The sequence below is a fragment of the Melanerpes formicivorus genome, unplaced genomic scaffold (assembly GCF_026170545.1).
Source record: "Melanerpes formicivorus ecotype bairdi unplaced genomic scaffold, bMelFor1.0.p_v2 SCAF_145, whole genome shotgun sequence".
In the NCBI taxonomy this organism is placed as follows: Eukaryota; Metazoa; Chordata; class Aves; order Piciformes; family Picidae; genus Melanerpes; species Melanerpes formicivorus.
The window spans coordinates 595,016-614,014 of NW_027142497.1; the positions used below are offsets into that span (position 1 = coordinate 595,016).

The following is an 18,999-nucleotide window of genomic DNA, read 5'->3' on the forward strand; positions in this document are numbered from 1 at the left end:
CAGACGATGATATCGTCGATGAACTGGATGTGTTCTGGAGCACCACCTTTCTCCAGAGCATCGTGGATCACTGCATGACAGATGCTTGAGCTGTGGATCCAGCCCATTGGCAATCTGTTGAAAGTGTACTGGATTCCTCTCCAGGTGAATGCGAACTGAGGCCTGCATTCCTCTGCTATGGGAATAGAGAAAAATGCATTAGCAATGTCTATGGTAGCATACCATTTGGCCTCTTTGGATTCCAGCTCATACTGTAGTTCCATCATGTCTGGTACTGCTGCACTCATAGGTGGTGTTATTTCATTTAGGGCTCGGTAGTCTACTGTCAGACGCCAGTCTCCATTCTGCTTCCGCACAGGCCACACTGGACTGTTGAAAGGTGAATGAGTTTTGCTGACGACTTTCTGACTCTCCAACTGACGAATCAGATTCTGAATGGGCAACAAAGAGTCACGGTTGGTTCTGTATTGTCTGTGATGCACAGTCTGAGAAGCAACCGGCAATTTAATGTCCTGTATCTTATGTTGTCCCACAACTGCAGATTCATCAGAAAGCTCAGGTCCAACAGACAGCTTCAATTTTTGTCCATCAATTTCTACAGAAGCTACTCCAAAAGCCCATTTGTAACCTCTAGGGTCTTTGAAACGCCCTTCTCTCAGAAAATCAATTCCCAAAATACAAGGTGCATCAGGTCCGGTCACAACTGTATGCTTCCTCCATTGTTTACCAGTTAAACTTATTTAACCTCTACCTTACTTAACTCTTGAGATCCACCAGTGACTCCCAGAATAGTTATAGACTCTGATCCCTGATAATTTCATGGCATTATGGTGCAATGAGCTCCTGTGTCAACCAAGGCCCTGTACTTCCGAAATTGTGAAGTGCCAGGCCACTGGATGTACACATCCCAATAGATTCTATTATCTCTGTAATCCCTCTCCTCCCCCTGGCGGGAGGCAGGGCACCCCTAGTTATGGGGAACATGCGCACATGTGCATTGCACATAGTTTGCAGGGTTATAACTTTGCATGTTATAACTGGAGCCACTGTTGGAGCTACTAGAGTTGTTCTGGGGAACTGTGGAAGTAACAGCTACCCTTCTGGTATTGCTACCTCGGGTTCTGCCACTTTGCAATTCCCTCAGTCTCCTGAAAAGCTTAGAAGTTGGTTGGCCATCCCAGCGGTTCATGTTCTCACCAAACTGATCCCGCAGAGTTATCCAAATAGTTCTACGTGATTGCCTTGGTGGTCTGTTTTGGAATGTCCTGTTTTGGAATGACCTCCTTGGAGGACATGTATTCCTCACAGATGAAACTTGTATCCACCTGGAGGAAGAATTGAAATTATCCCTTTATGCCAATTGGTATATGGAATTTTTAAATTCATCTTTTAACTCTCTTATGCAATTCTGTATATCACCAGACATAGTTTTAATGGCCGAAACCAAAGTACCACGTGTCATGCTATCCTCCAGTTGTCTCATTTGATCTCTGAATTGGCTGACCGTAGGAGAAGCTCCACCGTAATTTCTTGACACAATTCTGCTTGCCAGAATGTTTGCATAATTAGAAGGAGCAAGTTTGATGATCTTTTTAGCAAGACCAATACCCACAGGAATGTCATCAGGATTCAGAGTTTCATGTTCACCATAGAGTAGCTCTCTAACAGCAAATTCTCTCAAGCGCTTAATTCCCTCATCTATGGTAGTCCAGGGTTTAGGATTCCATGGAAGATCCTCTCGGGAAAGGTATCTCAGGGCAACCACCATTAAAAGGCGTATCCACAGATTAACCTTACTGAGAGCCCTGCCTAGATGTCTATCTATTCCATTATCCCTTGAGAGAGTTTGTAACTGAGCTGCTGACTTGTCTCCAACTGTTAGAGCCAGAGCACCTGTATCATAACACCTACTAAGCCAAGCTAGAACTGGCTCCTTATCTGCCCTGGTGAAATCTTTACGGACATTTCGCAATTCCTCACGTGGTGACAAACACTCTGAAATATCATCTTCTTCTTCGTCTCCCTGGATTTTTTGTCCATATAATCCTGCTGTCATTCTCCTAAGGATCTCTTTAAGATGAGAACCACCTTTGCCAGCTGCTTTCCTAGCTTCATCTCTATCCTGCTTTGATCTCACTAGGTTAGCTAGATCTTTAAAACAAACCTTCTCTTCCTCCTCAGCAGGATCTTTTAGAGTAGAGGGCCCCTCACCAGGATCAGCCTCCAGCTCTTCTTCTCCATCTTTGCCCTTTCCACCTCTATTCTTTAAAACAGCCACCTTAACTGGAGCTGTGTTTGAATTTACAGCCAGCTTAATGGAAGCTGACAGGTCCTGAGATAAATCAGCTGCTGGAGCAGTGACTTCCGGTCCCACCGAGGGATTGGGCGGAAGTGACGTTGCTCCGTTAATGGCCGACGGAGAAGAAGGTGGAGAAGGAGTAGGAGAAGGAGTAGGTGCCATGTTGATACTGGCCGACGCCCTTGGCAGCTTGGTGGAATCAGCAAAGTCATTTAGAGCTGCTTTACCAATTAACTTTTTAGCCCTCTTTTTAACTGACGGAGATTCTGCGCACTCTTCGTCACTAGATGACTCTGGGACTGATCCAGAGCCACGGCGTTTTCTTTTTGATCTAGTTTTAATAACAAAACACGCCCTGGACACCTTTCTCTCTCGCCGCAAAGAAATCAGGAGATACACATTAATTATCACTGAGAGCAGGATTATACACATGAAATAAATCACCTTTGGATCCCAGGCATCACTTAAAGTTACTCTCTCCTCTGGCGGAATCTTAAAACCCTTTATCTCAATTGGGAGAGTGGTGGAGGTAACATTTCTGTATCTCACTGGCCATAATAAATTAATACATTTTCCATACCATAGTCTAACTCTATGCATAACCCACATATAAATTGTCCGCACCAAATATTTACCCAGGTAATCCAAAATCAAACCCAGACAATATCTCTAAACCAGAGCCCCAAAAATTGAAAAGAATAATCGCTCCACAAACCACAATACCTTCATGTTTGCTAATTCAGCTAGAAAACACTAAATCAATCAAGTAATAAATTAAACTAATTATCTGCCGCACGTTGGGTATGCCAAGAAAAAAAAAATGTCGAGGGTTTGGAAGGGTAAGGCCAAGAAGCCTCCTCCCTTCCCCCTTGTAAGATAAAGGGAAAAAAAATTGAAGGGAAAGGGAAAAAAAAACTCACAGCTGGATTAGCAAAGCAGTGGAGCTGTATATTTACAAAGCAATGTAGGATATGCAGGGGAATATATACAAATTTACAATATTTACAAAATATACAAAGATATACAATAAAGTAATACAGAAACTAAGAAGGTTCGAACCAAAAGAAAATCTTACAATTTGAACTCATTACTAAGTACTTATACCTTACTACAATTATTATGTACTAAGTACCTGTACGATTTCAGCAATAAAGCATTTAATACTGACACCCATGTCCCAACAGGCCAAAACTGAACACTTTTATTCCATTCTTATGCATACCTTACTCAGGCAAATTCCCATCAACTTCAAAGGAAGCCTAAAAACTTAGAGGCATTCAATTCTCACATTATCTATGACTGTGTCTTTATTTACGTTTTCATATGTGACCTGGCATGCCTCAGGGTCCTGCTCCACAAACTTTCAGACCAACGCCCGGCTACAACATGTCATGGCTCATGTTCAGGATCTGGGTTTGAGCTTTCCTTGGCATGGCAACTGGATGTGAGAGATATGGGGACAAGGGATCAGTGCATGCCTGGGTCTAGCACCAGTACAACAGTGGCATTCAGTCTGCATCTATTTATGAGCCCAGAGAAATGGGAAGGACTCTCAGAAGCCATGACACAGAAGTATCTTACCTGCTTAAGAAGTTTCCATGTAGAACACAGAGCTCAGATAATGCTAAGTGCAGTAAAGCACAAAAGGCAAACACATAAATTCAAGTGTACTTGGGGGGGGGGGAAGGAAAAAAAAAAAAAGCATATGCAGCTTGGGTTTGGATGAAGTGGAACTATAGTAGAAACCACCTTACCCATCATGTTCAAAACCAGCATATAAATCAAGCCAAAACACAGTCACCCTTTAATTTAGAATGTAAGCCATGCCACTTACTCAAAGTCCTCAAGACCTTACCATAAATTTTCTCTCTAGACTGCTAAGTCTTTCTGGGGAAGATGTGTGTATTAGCCACATTACAATGACATCTATATGCTAAACAATGTTAAGCTCTTTGTTTCATTAATTCTTTGAGGTGGAAAAGTAGTCACTTGACAATATTACATAGGGAATTCCCTGAGGACAAGAAATTTTTAACAGGTTACAGTTTAGCTTTTTGTGTACTTGGTTGTAAATATGCACTGAGAACTGGGACATTTTTCTCTTTTGCAATGGACATTTGTTTCTAATATCTCCAGAATATACAATCATGGATAGAAAGTTTAAGCATGCGCATATGTTCAACTACTGATCATTGTTCTACATTTTTCTTAGTGTTCTTTTAAAACTGCAATGACTATTTCAAATTAGAGGACACAGTCTCAAGCTGCACCAGGGGAGGTTTAGGCTGGATGTTAGGAAGAAGTTCTTCATAGAAAGAGAGATTGGCCATTGGGATGTGCTGCCCAGGGAGGTGGTGGAGTCACCATCACTGGAGGTGTTTAGGAAGAGCCTGGATGGGGCACTTGGTGCCATGGTTTAGTTGATTAGATGGAGTTGGGTGATAGGTTGGACTTGATGATCTCAAAGGTCTTTTCGAACCTGGTTAATTCTATTCTATTCTATTCTATTCTATTCTATTCTATTCTATTCTATTCTATTCTATTCTATTCTATTCTATTCATCTCAATCTTACACTCCTGTACTGAAAGATAATAAGTGTAATATAGGCATCATAATTTCCTGCAGTTTTTCTTAGTTCCTGCTATTATCTGCCTTTGCTTCAGGTCCTGGAAGGGCATGAATGTTTAAACTGGAGTTTCTTATTGTTAGGCTGTGATGCCTCGAGACACAGAGAACCAGCTTATGTGTGCGTTGCTTTTGAAAGAGAAGCTGCAGCTCCACCCCTCACCCACTCCCACCTGCTTGCCATTAAAATAGTTCCTTTGCCTCTCGTGCTGGCTGCTATTCAGGATCTCTGTGAGCTGCTTCAACTCATTGAAATGGCAGGAAAATAATAGGAAATAAATATTTTGTAATTGACCTCTGCAAATTTTCTATTTCCAACCCCTTTCTCAAAGGAGGTCTGCTTAGATCAGCTTGATCGGGTTGCTCAAGGCCTTGTTCAGTTGCGTTTTGAATGCCTTCAAGGATAGAGATCCTACAGTGTCTCTGGGCAACACATTCTAGTATTTAAAAACCTTCATGTTTTAAAAGGGAGGAGTGGAGTGGTGTGGTGGTGAGAGAAAGTTCAGTTCTCACACACACACAAAGAAACCACGGCTAACTCAGTCGGAGAAGCAGAGATGAAAAAGCTGTATTTACAAGCAGGATGAAATGCAGTGAATATATACACAATATACAATATTTACAATATATACAGAAATACACAGCAAAGAAAGTAATACAGAACAGAACTCCCTCCTCCAGCCAGAGGAGGGTTCCCCCCCATACCCCCTCTCTCCCCCTACCTCCCTTTTTTCCCAAAAGGGTTAGAGAGAGAGAAAAGGTAATTATTAAGGAGGAAATTCTGTTAGCTCAAAGCATATGCAAGAATTAGTTTCTTATGTTAGCTCCGTCCAGCAGCTGTTGCTCAGAGAGAGACAGAAGCAGACAGGCAGAACTGAGACAGAGACTCAAACGGAACTAAAACTTAAAGTTGCATTTTACCAATCTACCAATGAAATTCGTTTAGCATATCTGAATGTTTTCATTGTCTTCACCAAAACATTCAGCCAGAGTGTTCCAGCAACTGTCTCTTTCTTAAAGGCACAGCCTAAAATGGTCATAAGTGGATACAAAAAAACCCCAATTCTTTGGATGTAATTGGAATTTCCCATGTTCCCTTGTCTGACTTTCTTTGTATTGCTGTATTACAGCATCACAGAAACATTCAGGTTGGAAAAGACCCTCAGGATCATCAAGTCCAACCGATTACTATACAAAGTTCACCTCTAAACCATATCCCCAAGCACCACATCCAAATGACCTTTAAACATATCCAGGGTTGGTGACTCAACTGCCTCCCTGGGCAGCACATTCCAATGCCTGACCACTCTTTCTGTGAAAATTTTTTTCCTAATGTCCAGTCTAAACCTACCTAGAATGTATGCCTCTGAGAAGAGTCTAACTTAGTCTTCTCTCTGTCTCCCAGTTGGGTAGATTCAGACAGCAATAAGATATCTTCCAAAGCATTCTTTTCCTCATGTACTATGTTCCAGCCTCCTGATCATCTTGGTGGCCCTCCACTGTGCTTGCTCCATTATGTCCATATGTCTGAACACAGCACTCTGAATGTGGCTTTGCCAGTGCCAAGTAGAGGGAAAGAATTACTTCCCAAGACCTCCTGGCAGCACTTCTAAATAAAAGCAAAAGAGGATGAAAAATTTTCCATCATCTTAAATGTGTTAAGATAGGTCATGGGATAAGGTGAAGTGCAAGGTCCTGCACCTTGGTTGGGGTAATCCTCTATATGAACACTGGCTGGGGGATGATGATATGGAGAGCAGTCCTGCAGAAATGGACTTTGGGGTACTGGTGGACAAGAAGCTGGACATGAGCCAACAAATGCACACTTGCAACCCAGAAGGCAACTCACATCTTGGGCTGAATCAAAAGAAGTATGGCCAGCAGGTTGAGAGAGGTGATCCTGCCCCTCTACTCTGCTCTGGTGAGATCTAACCTGTAGTACTGTGACCAGAGGAAGGCCACAAAGATGATCAGAGGGCTTGAGCACCTCTTCTTTGAAGACAGTTTGAAAGAATTTGGGCTGTTCAGCCTGGATTAGAGAAGGCTCCAGGGACACCTCATAGCTATATTACAATATCTGAAGGGGACCTACAGGAAGGCTGGGGAAGGACTGTTTAGAAGGACTTGTAGTGATAGGATATGGGGCAATGGTTTCAAAGTGCAGGGTAGATTTAAGTTGGACATATGGAAGAAGTTCTTTACAATGAGAGTGGTAAAATACTGGAACAGGTTGCCCAGGGTTGTGGTTGAGGCCCCATCCCTGGAGACATTCAATATCAGACTCGATATGGCCCTGGCTAGCCTGATCTAGTTGGACGTGTCCCTGCTCACTGCAAGGGTAGGTTGGACAAGATGGCCTTTGAGGGTCCCTTACAAACCAATGGAGTCTGGGAATCTGTGAGTGGTTCTGTAAAGCACTAGAGTTGGTGCAAGAAGGGAGGATGTTTGTGTCCCCTATAGTGGGTGTTAGTTCATCTGGCTTAAATGTGAAGTGTGGCTGCCTTGGTTTGTTTCAGTCTCACAAGGTCTTCCATTTAGGAGCATATGTAATAAAATGGTATTCCTTTGAGGGTTTTTTTGTGGTTTGCTTTTTTTTTTTTTTTAAGTAATGTTTTTTTGCATTCAGAGAATGTAGTGTAGCCTGGCCAGATGTCTGTGTCAGGCCAAACCTGTGTCTCAAATTCACATCTGCAAACAGGGTTCTGTTAAGCTATACTCAAAAGTGATCTTAAAAACAGTGAGGATAAACACATCTATCTTTCTTGGCAGTGTTATAATTCTTCCTTTGTATTGGGTAATAATTAGTACATATTACCAGAGGTTAGAACTTGTGCATGTAACAGACCTGTGGCTCAGTTGGTAGGGTGTGGAACTATGAGTGTTGAGGTCATGGGTTCGAATCCTGCAGCGGTCATACAGAAGTCTGACCCGATACATACACCACAAATAAATTGTCCACTTCAAATATTTACCCAGGTAATCCAGAATCAAACCCAAACAATATCTGTAGACCAGAGCCCCAAAAATTGAAAAGAAAACGTGCTCCAAAATCCACAGCACCTTCATGTTTTGCTAATCCGGCTATAAAGCAATAAAGCAATAAATCAAGCTAATTATCTGCCCCATGTTGGGCACCAAGAAAAAAATGTCACGGGTTGAGGGGAAGGCCTCAGCCTTCTCCCCCCCTCCCCCCCCTGTGAGTGAAGGGGAAAAAAAAATGAAAGAAAAGCACAGCCGGATTAGCAAAGGAAATGTGATGTATTTACAAGCGGGGCTGCAGGAGATATATATATATACAAAATTTACAGTATTTACAATATATACACAGAAATATACAACAAAGTAATACAGGAACAAAATTCCCTCCTCTGCTGAGGAGGGTCCCCCCCCCCCCCGTACCCCCCTTTTCTCCCCTTTTTCCCCAAAGAGGGTTAGAAAGAGAGAAAAAGAGCAATTGTTAATTAAAGCAGAATATGTTAGTAGAGGCCTTATCTGTCCAAGGTCAGTCTGGCCGAAAGCCCAGAAGCTGTAAGCTGCGAAAGGAGGGGGAAGAAGTGCAAGACTGCCCGAAGTCTCTGCTGGACTCAGAGTTTATTAGAATAATAAACCTTTATTAGAATAAACCAAACCAGGTTGGAAGAGACCTTCAAGATCATCGTGTCCAACCCATCAACCAATCCAACCCACCCAAACAGCTAACCCATGGCACCAAGCACCCCATCAAGTCTCCTTCTGAACACCTTCAATGACGGTGACTCCACCACCTCCCCGGGCAACCCATTCCATAGCGCAATCACTCTTTCTGTATAGAACTTCTTCCTAACATCCAACCTGAACCTCCCCTGGCGCAGCCTGAGACTGTGTCCTCTTGTTCTGGTACTGGGTGCCTGGGAGAAGAGACCATCATCCGCCTGTCTACAACCTCCCTTCAGGTAGTTGTAGAGAGTGATAAGGTCACCCCTGAGTCTCCTCTTCTCCAGGCTGAGCAACCCCAGCTCCCTCAGCCTCTCCTCATAGGGCTTGTGTTCCAAACCCCTCACCAACTTTGTTGCCCTTCTCTGGACTCGTTCCAGCAAGTCAACATCCTTCCTAAACTGAGGGGCCCAGAACTGGACACAGTACTCGAGGTGCGGCCTAACCAGTGCAGTATACAGGGGCAGAATGACCTCCCTGCTCCTGCTGGCCACACTGTTCTTGATGCAGGCCAGGATGCCATTGGCCCTCTTGGCTGCCTGGGCACACTGCAGGCTCATGTTCATCCTACCATCAACCAGCACCCCCAGGTCCCTCTCTGCCTGGCTGCTCTCCAGCCACCCTGACCCCAGCCTGTAGCACTGCATGGGGTTGTTGTGGCCAATGTGCAGAATCCGGCACTTGGATGTGTTAAATCTCATGCCGTTTGATTCTGCCCATCAGTCCAGCCTGTCGAGGTCCCTCTGCAGAGCCCTTCTACCCTCCAGCAGATCAACTCTTGCCCCCAGCTTGGTGTCGTCAGCAAATTTACTGATGATGGACTCAATGCCCTTATCCAGATCATCAATAAAAATGTTGAAGAGCACAGGGCCCAGCACTGATCCTTGGGGCACACCACTAGTGACTGGCTGCCAGCTGGATGTGGCACCATTCACCACCACTCTCTGGGCTCGGCCCTCCAGCCAGTTCCTAACCCATCGCAGTGTGCTCCCGTCCAAGCCATGGGCTGACAGCTTGGCCAGCAGTTTGCTATGGGGGACGGTGTCAAAGGCCTTGCTGAGGTCCAGGTAGACTACATCAACAGGCCTCCCCACATCCACCAGGCGGGTCACCTGATCATAGAAGGAGATCAGGTTGGTCAGGCAGGACCTGCCCTTCCTAAATCCATGCTGGCTAGGCCTGATCCCTTGGCCATCCTGTAAGTGTTGTGTTATTGCACTCAGGATGACCTGTTCCATGATCTTGCCTGGCACTGAGGTCAGGCTGACAGGCCTGTAATTCCCTGGCTCATCCAACCGGCCCTTCTTATGGATGGGCACCACGTTGGCCAGCTTCCAGTCCTCTGGGACCTCGCCAGTGAGCCAGGACTGCTGCAAAATTATGGAGAGTGGCTTGGCCAGCTCGTCTGCCAGCTCTCTCAGCACCCTAGGATGAATCCCATCTGGTCCCATGGACTTGTGGGGATCCAAGCTGCTAAGGAGAGTTCCAACCACCTCCTCATGGAACATAGGGAAACTGTGCAGCTTCCTGGCTCCTTCTGCCAGCTCTGCAGGCCAGCTGTCAGGAAGACATTCTGCCCTTCTAGTAAAAATTGAGGCAAAGAAGGTGTTAAGTATCTCTGCCTTTTCCTCATCCTTTGTTACAATGTTCCCCTCCGTGTCCACTAAGGAGTGGAGGTTGTCCTTTCCCTTCCTCTTGCTATTAATGTATTTATAGAAGGACTTTTTGTTGTCATTCACAGTAGAGGCCAGTTTAAGCTCCAAGTGTGCTTTTGCCTCCCTGATTCTCTTCATAGTTTCATAGTTTCATTCAGGGTTGGAAGGGACCACAAGGATCATCTAGTTCCAACCCCCCTGCCATGGGCAGGGACACCCCACACTAGATCAGGCTGGACAGAGCCTCATCCAGCCTGGTCTTAAACACCCCCAGGGAAGGGGCCTCGACCACCTCCCTGGACAACACATTCCAGGGTTTCACCACTCTCATGGTGAAGAACCTCCTCCTCACATCTAGCCTGAATCTCCCCACCTCCAGCTTCATTCCATTCCCCTTAGTCCTATCACTACCTGAGATCCTGAGAAGTCCTTCCCCAGCCTTCCTGTAGGCCCCTTTCAGATACTGGAAGGCGACAATTAGGTCACCTCGGAGCCTTCTCTTCTCCAGAGTGAACAGCCCCAACTCCTTCAGTCTGTCCTCATAGGAGAGGTGCTCCAGCCCTCTGATCATCCTTGTGGCCCTTCTCTGGACACGTTCTAGCATCTCCACATCCCTCTTGTAATAGGGGCTCCAGAACTGGACACAGTACTCCAGGTGGGGTCTCACCAGGGCTGAGTAGAGGGGGAGGATCACCTCCCTCGACCTGCTAGCCACACTTCTCCTGATGCAGCCCAGGATCTGATTGGCTTTGCGGGCTGCAAGTGCACACTGAGAGCTCATGTTGAGATTTTTGTCCACCAGCACCCCCAAGTCTCTCTCTTCAGGGCTACTTTCCAGCCAGTCACTGCCCAGCCAGTATTTGTGCCTGGGATTGCCTCGACCCAGATGCAGGACCCTGCACTTGCTCTTATTAAACTTCATGAGGTTGGCTTGTGCCCAACTCTCCAGCCAGTCCAGGTCCCTCTGGATGGCCTCCCTTCCCTCCAGCGTGTCTGCTGCACCACACAGCTTGGTGTCACCAGCAAACTTGCTGAGGGTGCACTCAATGCCACTGTCCATGTCCCCCACAAAGATGTTGAATAAGACAGGTCCCAGGACTGATCCCTGAGGGACTCCGCTTGTCACTGGCCTCCACTGGGACATGGAGCCATTGACAGCCACTCTTTGGGTGCGGCCATCAAGCCAGTTCCTTATCCATCTAATGGTCCACCCATCAAACCCATGTGTCACCAGTTTGGAGACCAGGATGTGGTGTGGGACAGTGTCGAAGGCTTTGCTCAGGTCCAGGTAAACGACATCAGTCGCTCGCCCCTCATCTATTAATTTTGTCACCTGCTCATAGAAGGCCACCAGGTTGGTCAGGCAGGATTTGCCCTTGACAAAGCCATGCTGACTGTTCCCAATCACCTCTTCACTATTCTTTTGAGCGAGTAGTGACTCCAGGAGGATCTGCTCCATGATCTTCCCAGGCACAGAGGTGAGACTGACTGGCCTGTAGTTCCCTGGTTCCTCCTTCTTGCCCTTTTTGAAGATGGGGGCAATGTTTCCCCTTTTCCAGTCTGTGGGGACTTCACCAGATTGCCAGGACTTTTGAAATATAATAGAGAGGGGTTTAGCAACCTCATCTGCCAGTTCTCTCAGTACCCGTGGGTGTAACCCGTCGGGTCTCATGGACTTGAACACTTTCAGGTTCTTCAGATGATCACGAACCTGATCTGCACTTACAATGGGCAGTTCTTCCTCCCTGTCCCTGGCTTTGATTTCCATAACATCAGGAGTGTGGCTAGAGGCCCTTGCAGCCCTTCCTACAAGACCTAGCAACATCCTTAAACATTCTGTGGGTTGCCTCCCCTCTCTTCCAAAGGTGATACACCCTCTTTTTTTCCCTCAGTTCCATTAAAAGTTCATGAACCATCCAGGCTGGCCGTCTGCCCCGGCGGCTCATCTTCTGGCACATTGGCACAGCCTGCCCCTGAACCTTCAACAATTCTTCCTTGAAGTAGGTCCAGCTCTCCTGGACTCCTTTGTTTTTAAGGGCTTTATCCCAAGGAACCCTCTGAATTAGTTCCTTGAGTAACCCGAAGTCTGCCCTCCGGAAGTCCAGAGTGGAGGCCTTCTTGCCGCCCCTCTTGGCTTGACCAAAAACCGAGAATTCAATTATCTCGTGGTCACTGGACCCCAAACACCCTCCAACCACCACATTGCCCACCAGCCCTTCCCTGTTGGTGAAGAGGAGGTCAAGCATAGCCTTGCCCCTGGTAGGCTCTCGCAGCACCTGGGATAAGAAGCTGTCCTCCATGCATTCTAAGAACCTTCTAGACTGTCTCCTCTCTGCCGTGTTGAGTTCCCAGCAGATGTCAGGCAGGTTGAAGTCGCCCATGAGAACAAGGTCCAGAGATCTTGAGACAGTTTAAAGTTGCTTTCTACCAATCCACCAATGAAATTAGTTTAGACCTGTCCTTTGTTTATAAAACACTCGGCCACGGTGTCCCTTTCTTAAAGGCATAGCCTCAAACGATCACAATTGTGGTTATCAGTAATTAGTAAAGTAAAATATTATTTGTAGTTAATCTTCATATGATTAGCTGTGCTGATTAAAAGTGACTTGAGCATTTACTGTTGGCATTCCAAATGTTCCTGATACAAAGATCTACTGCACTGTGCTTTACTCCTCTGAACAAAAAGCTTAGCTTCAGAGGATTATATCTAGAAAGTAAGGTGAAATAACAGTAAGGCTGTAATAACAACTTGAAGCTTTAATGAGGATTGACTAGATAGGGGAAAAAATAATCTACTGCTTCTGCCCTCCTTGCATCAAACACAACAAAGCAGTACTCAACTTTGTGTGGAATATAATTGGTAGTAAAACACTGATCAATAACTTACTATTAGTGTTTATTTTGGGAAATGCTTAGCATGGACAGAATTTGTCACAGCCTTGAACTTTGTAGGAAAGGAATACAGACTAGACTTTTTTATTTTTTTTAAATTGATAGAATTTCTCTTTTTCCAGCAGAGGTCAAAGTCTCACCAATAAAAGAAAAAGCCTTGCTGTGGTTGAATATTTTTCATATAAAACAACATTTGAAAATCCTTTCTAAACTCAGTATTTTCTAAAAATGTCTGAAATGATACTGTGATATTTGTCTATTCTGCAGCACAGCTTCACTCTGGGATATGTATTGAAGGTGCATGGGGGGATATGAAGCCACCAACTAAAGTCAAAATTGAAGTGATTCTTTAGTCAATAACTTTTTTGACTTTAAGATAAAATGTTATAGAATTGTTGCACAAGATATTGCATATATGGTATTCCCCATATGTTGACTCCTATTGTTTTAAAAAGCTTTAAGCTTTGACTCTCTTATTTATGCACAGTTCTGTACTCTAGATGATTCTTAATCTTCCTTACCTTGTGGGCTTAGGATGCTTATAATAATCCATAAAGCTTTACAAATAAATACAATTTGTTCATTAATTTCATTGATGACAGGTTTTAGAAAGCAAAGGAATTGATATACTGGTATTCAGGAAATATTTATCCTGTTGTGTATTTAAGCAGATTTCACTGTAGAAACTTCTTTCTTTTCTGGCAGAGCTTTTATCTCAGTTATCAGGCGTGAGACGTTCTGCAGGACAGCTCAATTCTTCTGGCCCTTCTGCTTCTCAGTTACAGCAGCTGCAGATGCAGCTGCAGTTGGAGCGACAGCATGCACAGGCAGCAAGACAACAACTGGAGACTGCACGCAATACAACTAGACGCACTAACACAAGCAGCATTCCTACCACTCTCACACAATCTATAGCAGCAACAAATACATCTAACACAGAAAACAATCAGCAGACTATACAGAACTCCCAGTTTCTTCTTATGAGGTATTTTTTTCAGTGGTTTTAACTCTTCTGCCATTTCTATTTTCCATGGTCCTGTTATGGACATAGAGTTCAGTGAAACCCTAATGAAGCATGTACCTGAGATATTATGCTTTGGTTTGGATTTGTAACACCTCTTTTTCAGTCCCACTGCATGTTTGTTCCTAAGCAATGAATAAATACTAATTGCTGTTTCTCAGTTTGAAGTGAAACATAAGGGATATTACTTTGGTAAACCGTGCTTGTTTACTCTATTTCTGATAAAACAAAAGCCATTACAATAATATGTTTCAAACGTTTATGCTGATAACATGGAGGAACAGAACTTAAAAGGTAGTTTTATTTAATAGGAAATTAATCTTTAATGAAGGCTGAAGGTTGATTAGAGGTTTATATAGAAAGTATTTTGGATTAAAAAAGCAACTAAGGAATGTGCTATTAATAAGCAGAATACATATCTGTTTCAGAAAGTATAGTTAGATCTTAGAGTTCTGTAGACTAGAATAGTACAGTTGGAAGAGACCTACAACAATCATCTAGTCCATCCTGCTATAGAAGAGTTGCTCACGCTCATTACAGCTCTTTTAGGAGGTTTAGAATACTGATTTTCTGGATTCAAGGAGGGGGTGTGAGATGGGCATGTTTTTCCATTACATGTTAAGAAAGAGCACAGGCATTTAAACAGTTTCTATGTCTAGAAACCTGTGTTGGGACAAGTTATTGCTGACATGCTGATTTTTATCAAAACTTGTGATAATACCTGAATCCACAACTTTTTAAAAATTATAACTTTAATCAAAGTATCTGCAAATGCCAATCAGTGATCTTGTGAGCTACAATAGAACTGGAGCAAGCAATTTCCTTACTTCTATTAGTTGATGGTGCATGCACCAGTAAGTGAAGTGAATGGGCATCTCTGGGCATGATGTGTGTAATAATGTATTTTGTGTCATGCTTGCATTTACAGGCAGTCCTGTGGACAAAATGAGCACTTAAGGGATGGCTAGAGAATTTTAATACCCCTTAAAACAAAAGACCCGTGAAGGGAAAGAAACTTCTGAAATAGTGATTTTTATTTTTTCCTTCAGCCTCAAAATCTACTTCTATGAAGCATCTAGGAATAAGTTTTTGAAATGTCCATATTCTTGCATCAGATCTTTCCAGATGTGTACATGTCAAAAGAAGTGCAGCAGTGCCTAGGTTGTTTCTCAAAGGAATGGCTTTTAGATGTTATTCGGCATGCATCAGTCCAGCTGTTTAGGCAATTAATGAAAGCCCATTTTCTTGATGATACTACTAATCCTCTCTTCTCTCTTTCTGTGATGCTATGCAGGTTGAGTGATCCTAAGATGTCAGAAGCAGAGCGTCAGTCAAAGGAAAGTGAACGGGCAGATCGCAGCTTGTTTGTTCAAGAGCTTCTATTGTCCACTTTGATGCGGGAAGAAAGCTCCTCCTCAGATGAGGATGAACGAGGAGAGATTGCTGATTTTGGTGCTATGGGCTGTGTAGATATTATGCCTCTAGATGTTGCTTTAGAAAACCTAAATTTAAAAGAGAATAATAAAGGAAATGAGCCTCCTCTTTGATGGCATACCACTTTGCAGACAATGTCCTCTGTGCTCTATTTGCCAATGAAAGTGGACAACTACTATCTTGGGTTTGTTTTGGTGATTGTAACTTCAGGTCTGTCACTCTTGTTACATTGTGTACATTCAAAAGAAGAGAGCAAAGATATATACGATAATCATTTCCACTTAACCAATTTTTACTTTTAGCAGGTAAATATAGGTCACAGTGCAGAGAAAAAAGTTCTGTGCCCTGTAGCTTGATGTGCAAAAAGCTCTCCTAATATTCCACATTCAATCTGAAAATTAAAAAAATGAAAAATCTCTAATGAAGCTGCTGTGTGTATTTATGAATATTAATGAATAAAAGTTGCTTGGATGGTTTACCTTAACTACTGCATGATTTTTCTTTTTTTTTTTTTTCAGCATGCATGAGTTTTCACGACCTTGTCATTTTAAAAAAGTAAGTATAAGGAGTAAAACTATAAAACCCCAAAGCTTTCCCATTATTCAAAGGTAATGTAACAAAAAAGCCAGATTAATGCTCACTAGCAGTTTGTGGACATGAAGTAGCCTTTGAGTAACACATGAGCAATGACCTATTTATGTGCTCTCCCTGAGTATTAATGCAAACTCTGCAGTGGGCTATATTTTTGCTACATTGTGGCCATTGAGTTGCCCTGTTAGACATCGTATACATTCGGAATTGAATTTTGTATTCATCTGTAGAAGACAAAACATGAAGGCCACTACTAGAATCTACCACAAAGGGCTTCTGTGTGCCCTAAAACCAAATTTTGTTCACCTTTCTTTAACATTTTCCTTTTTGTGTTAAATAAACTTTATTTATGTGCAAATGATTCCTATATTCACTGTTGGGAGTGAGGACAGGGTAACACGGATTCTATTGTCTTAATTCTAAGCCTTCCACAATCCTTATAATTTTGAGTTATTTATATATTTGCTTCATAGTTTGCAGAGACTCCTTAGTATCAGGAGTGCTTGAAGATTTGACTTCCCAGATATCTACATATGTTACAACTGAATTCTTAATGCTAACTTCCTATCAACCTTTATTTATTGGTGACTTAGTTTATATTTTTGACATTAAAAATAAAGCCTTTTTAATTGAGTCATGTTACCTATTTGCCTAGACTGTAAATCCTATAATGTGTTTTTTTGGTATGAATTATTATAATAACCCCAAAGCATGGGACAGCATGGCTTTAGTTATCTGGAATGTAAAGTTAGCTTATAAAGATAAAAAAGCAAACAACTTCTAAAAATTAGACTTGAAAACCTGATGATGTTCCTAAGAGAACTGTGATATATATGTTAATCTAAGATAACAACAACAAAAGAAGCTGCCCCATAGGTTGACATTTGGGTTCCATTCCATTTTCTCAGTTCTCAGATTCTGATTGTGCCCAATTAGGACTGTATTAGTGTTGTTTTTCTTTTAGTCTCTGCAACATAAAATGTTTTAAGGGAACTTTTTGCACTTCTAATTATTTCAGGAGTTACCCTCAATGACAATTCACTTTTAATTGATTGTTGAGAGTGTTTAAAAAAAAAATTAAATCAAACTGTGGTTTTCCTGGACACATTTTCTGCACATTACAAAAAGATTCTGTTCAATAAAGCATTTTAAGGGCTATTGTTCCATTGATTCTTTGTGGATGCATTATCCAGATAGCTGTAGAAGAAATTCTGGTATTAAACTGTCCTTCACAATTGTATGCAAAGGTATTTCATGGCAAAATCCTAAGTGATTTACATAAACACTTTTTTTAATGTGAATATTCTGTGCAGTAGTGCATGTAGTAGTGATTAAGCTTGCAATCTTATAGTTTCTATTGCCATTTAAGGTTTCAGGGCAAAAACCCCACAGGATAGAATTTGGATTACCCTCCCCTCCCTCTCCCCCCTCAGGGAAAAGATAGGCAAAGGAGGTAAGGGATAAACAAAAGGGCTTGCACCAAATTGGAAGTTAATTTTAACAAATAATAAAAGGTATTAAAGGAAAAGGGATGTAGAGAAAGATTGAGGAAAGGAGATATATAGATATATACAAAAATTGATCTTAGATGGCAATGGATTTCCCCACACACATGGATGCAGGCCCAACCACTCTGAGGTTTCCAGCAGCCAGCAAAAGATCTCAACCAGGCAGAAAGGCGAAAAGGAAGAGAGAGTGAAGGAACTTCCTATAAAGGATAGGCAGGAAAGGGTAGGGAATAACATGACTTGGTGACCCCACCCAGGGTCCTAGGGTCCTCCTGCTTACCTGTTAACCTTTAAACCACAATACTTCATATGTACATGCATTGAATTTGTAGATGTCAAGGGTTAAGGCTTGGCCAGTCTTTAGAGCTTGACCATCCTGATTCCTACACTTTATACTGAATATGGCATATATGGAATGGAATCCCTTGGTCAGTTTAGGGTCACCTGTCCTGTCCACTCCTCCCTGCAGGTGTGACCTTTTGTTCTGCACCCCCAACGTGGTACACAAGATTTAACAGTGACCTTGGTCTCTAGGATCAAGTCTAAGCTAGAGCTTTTCTGCACACCAAACATTAGTAGTAACTATAAACATCAAGCATTATCACACCTAAAGAAGACAGTGTCTACAAAAATATGCTGTTAACTTCAGAAATGCAGTTAAATAGGAGAGACTGAGATGAAAAGTATTAGTTCTGTTCTAGCTCAAACCAGGGCACTAGAAAATACTTGTTTAAAAACAGTATCTTAATGTACAGTTATTTTTATTTACAATCTATGTATAACTCATGTAGTGAGGATGTTTATTTTGCAGGGTTTGCAAACTCCATTCAGCTTTTACATAAAACACTTGGAAAGCCTGCTAACTCTCTCTGTCTGTGTTTGTTATAAGAATCTGAGTATCTGCTGACTTAAAATTAAATTTAGTTACCGAATTAACTCCTCTAAGAAGCACAAATGTGGTAGATTTTGTTAGCTTAGAAATAATGTCAAACGGTGACAGATTTAATGTGTTTCCCTTCATGTTAAGGTGTTCACTTTCCTGGCTGAGTTATGTTTTCTGGTGGTACTACATAAGCTTTAATGCATTTTTGTACTTGCATTCCCTATGTTAACATTCATGATGCTTGTATTTGTCACCCTGGCAAAATGGCTTAAGGCTATCCTGCTACTGTGCTTTTTAATGGCATGTCTGATGTGGTATAAGTGGATTATTTCACCAGTTGTTTGGTTAGGCTGGGTTTTGTATGTGGTGTCATCATTTATCAGTAATTTCACCCAAC

General features: G+C 42.7%; 1 protein-coding gene across 3 annotated transcripts in view; it reads left to right on the forward strand.

Moving 5' to 3' along the window:
* Positions 1 to 17,375, forward strand: part of KCMF1 (potassium channel modulatory factor 1) — a 237,995-nt gene extending 220,620 nt beyond the window's left edge. For all 3 annotated transcript variants that reach the window (XM_068168630.1, XM_068168632.1, XM_068168631.1), the window contains 2 exons: positions 13,871 to 14,150; positions 15,481 to 17,375. In XM_068168630.1, the coding sequence (XP_068024731.1) occupies positions 13,871 to 14,150; positions 15,481 to 15,733 (533 nt within the window). In that variant the 3' untranslated portion in view covers positions 15,734 to 17,375. The remainder of the gene's footprint in view (positions 1 to 13,870; positions 14,151 to 15,480) is intronic.
* Positions 17,376 to 18,999: the final 1,624 nt, after the last annotated feature.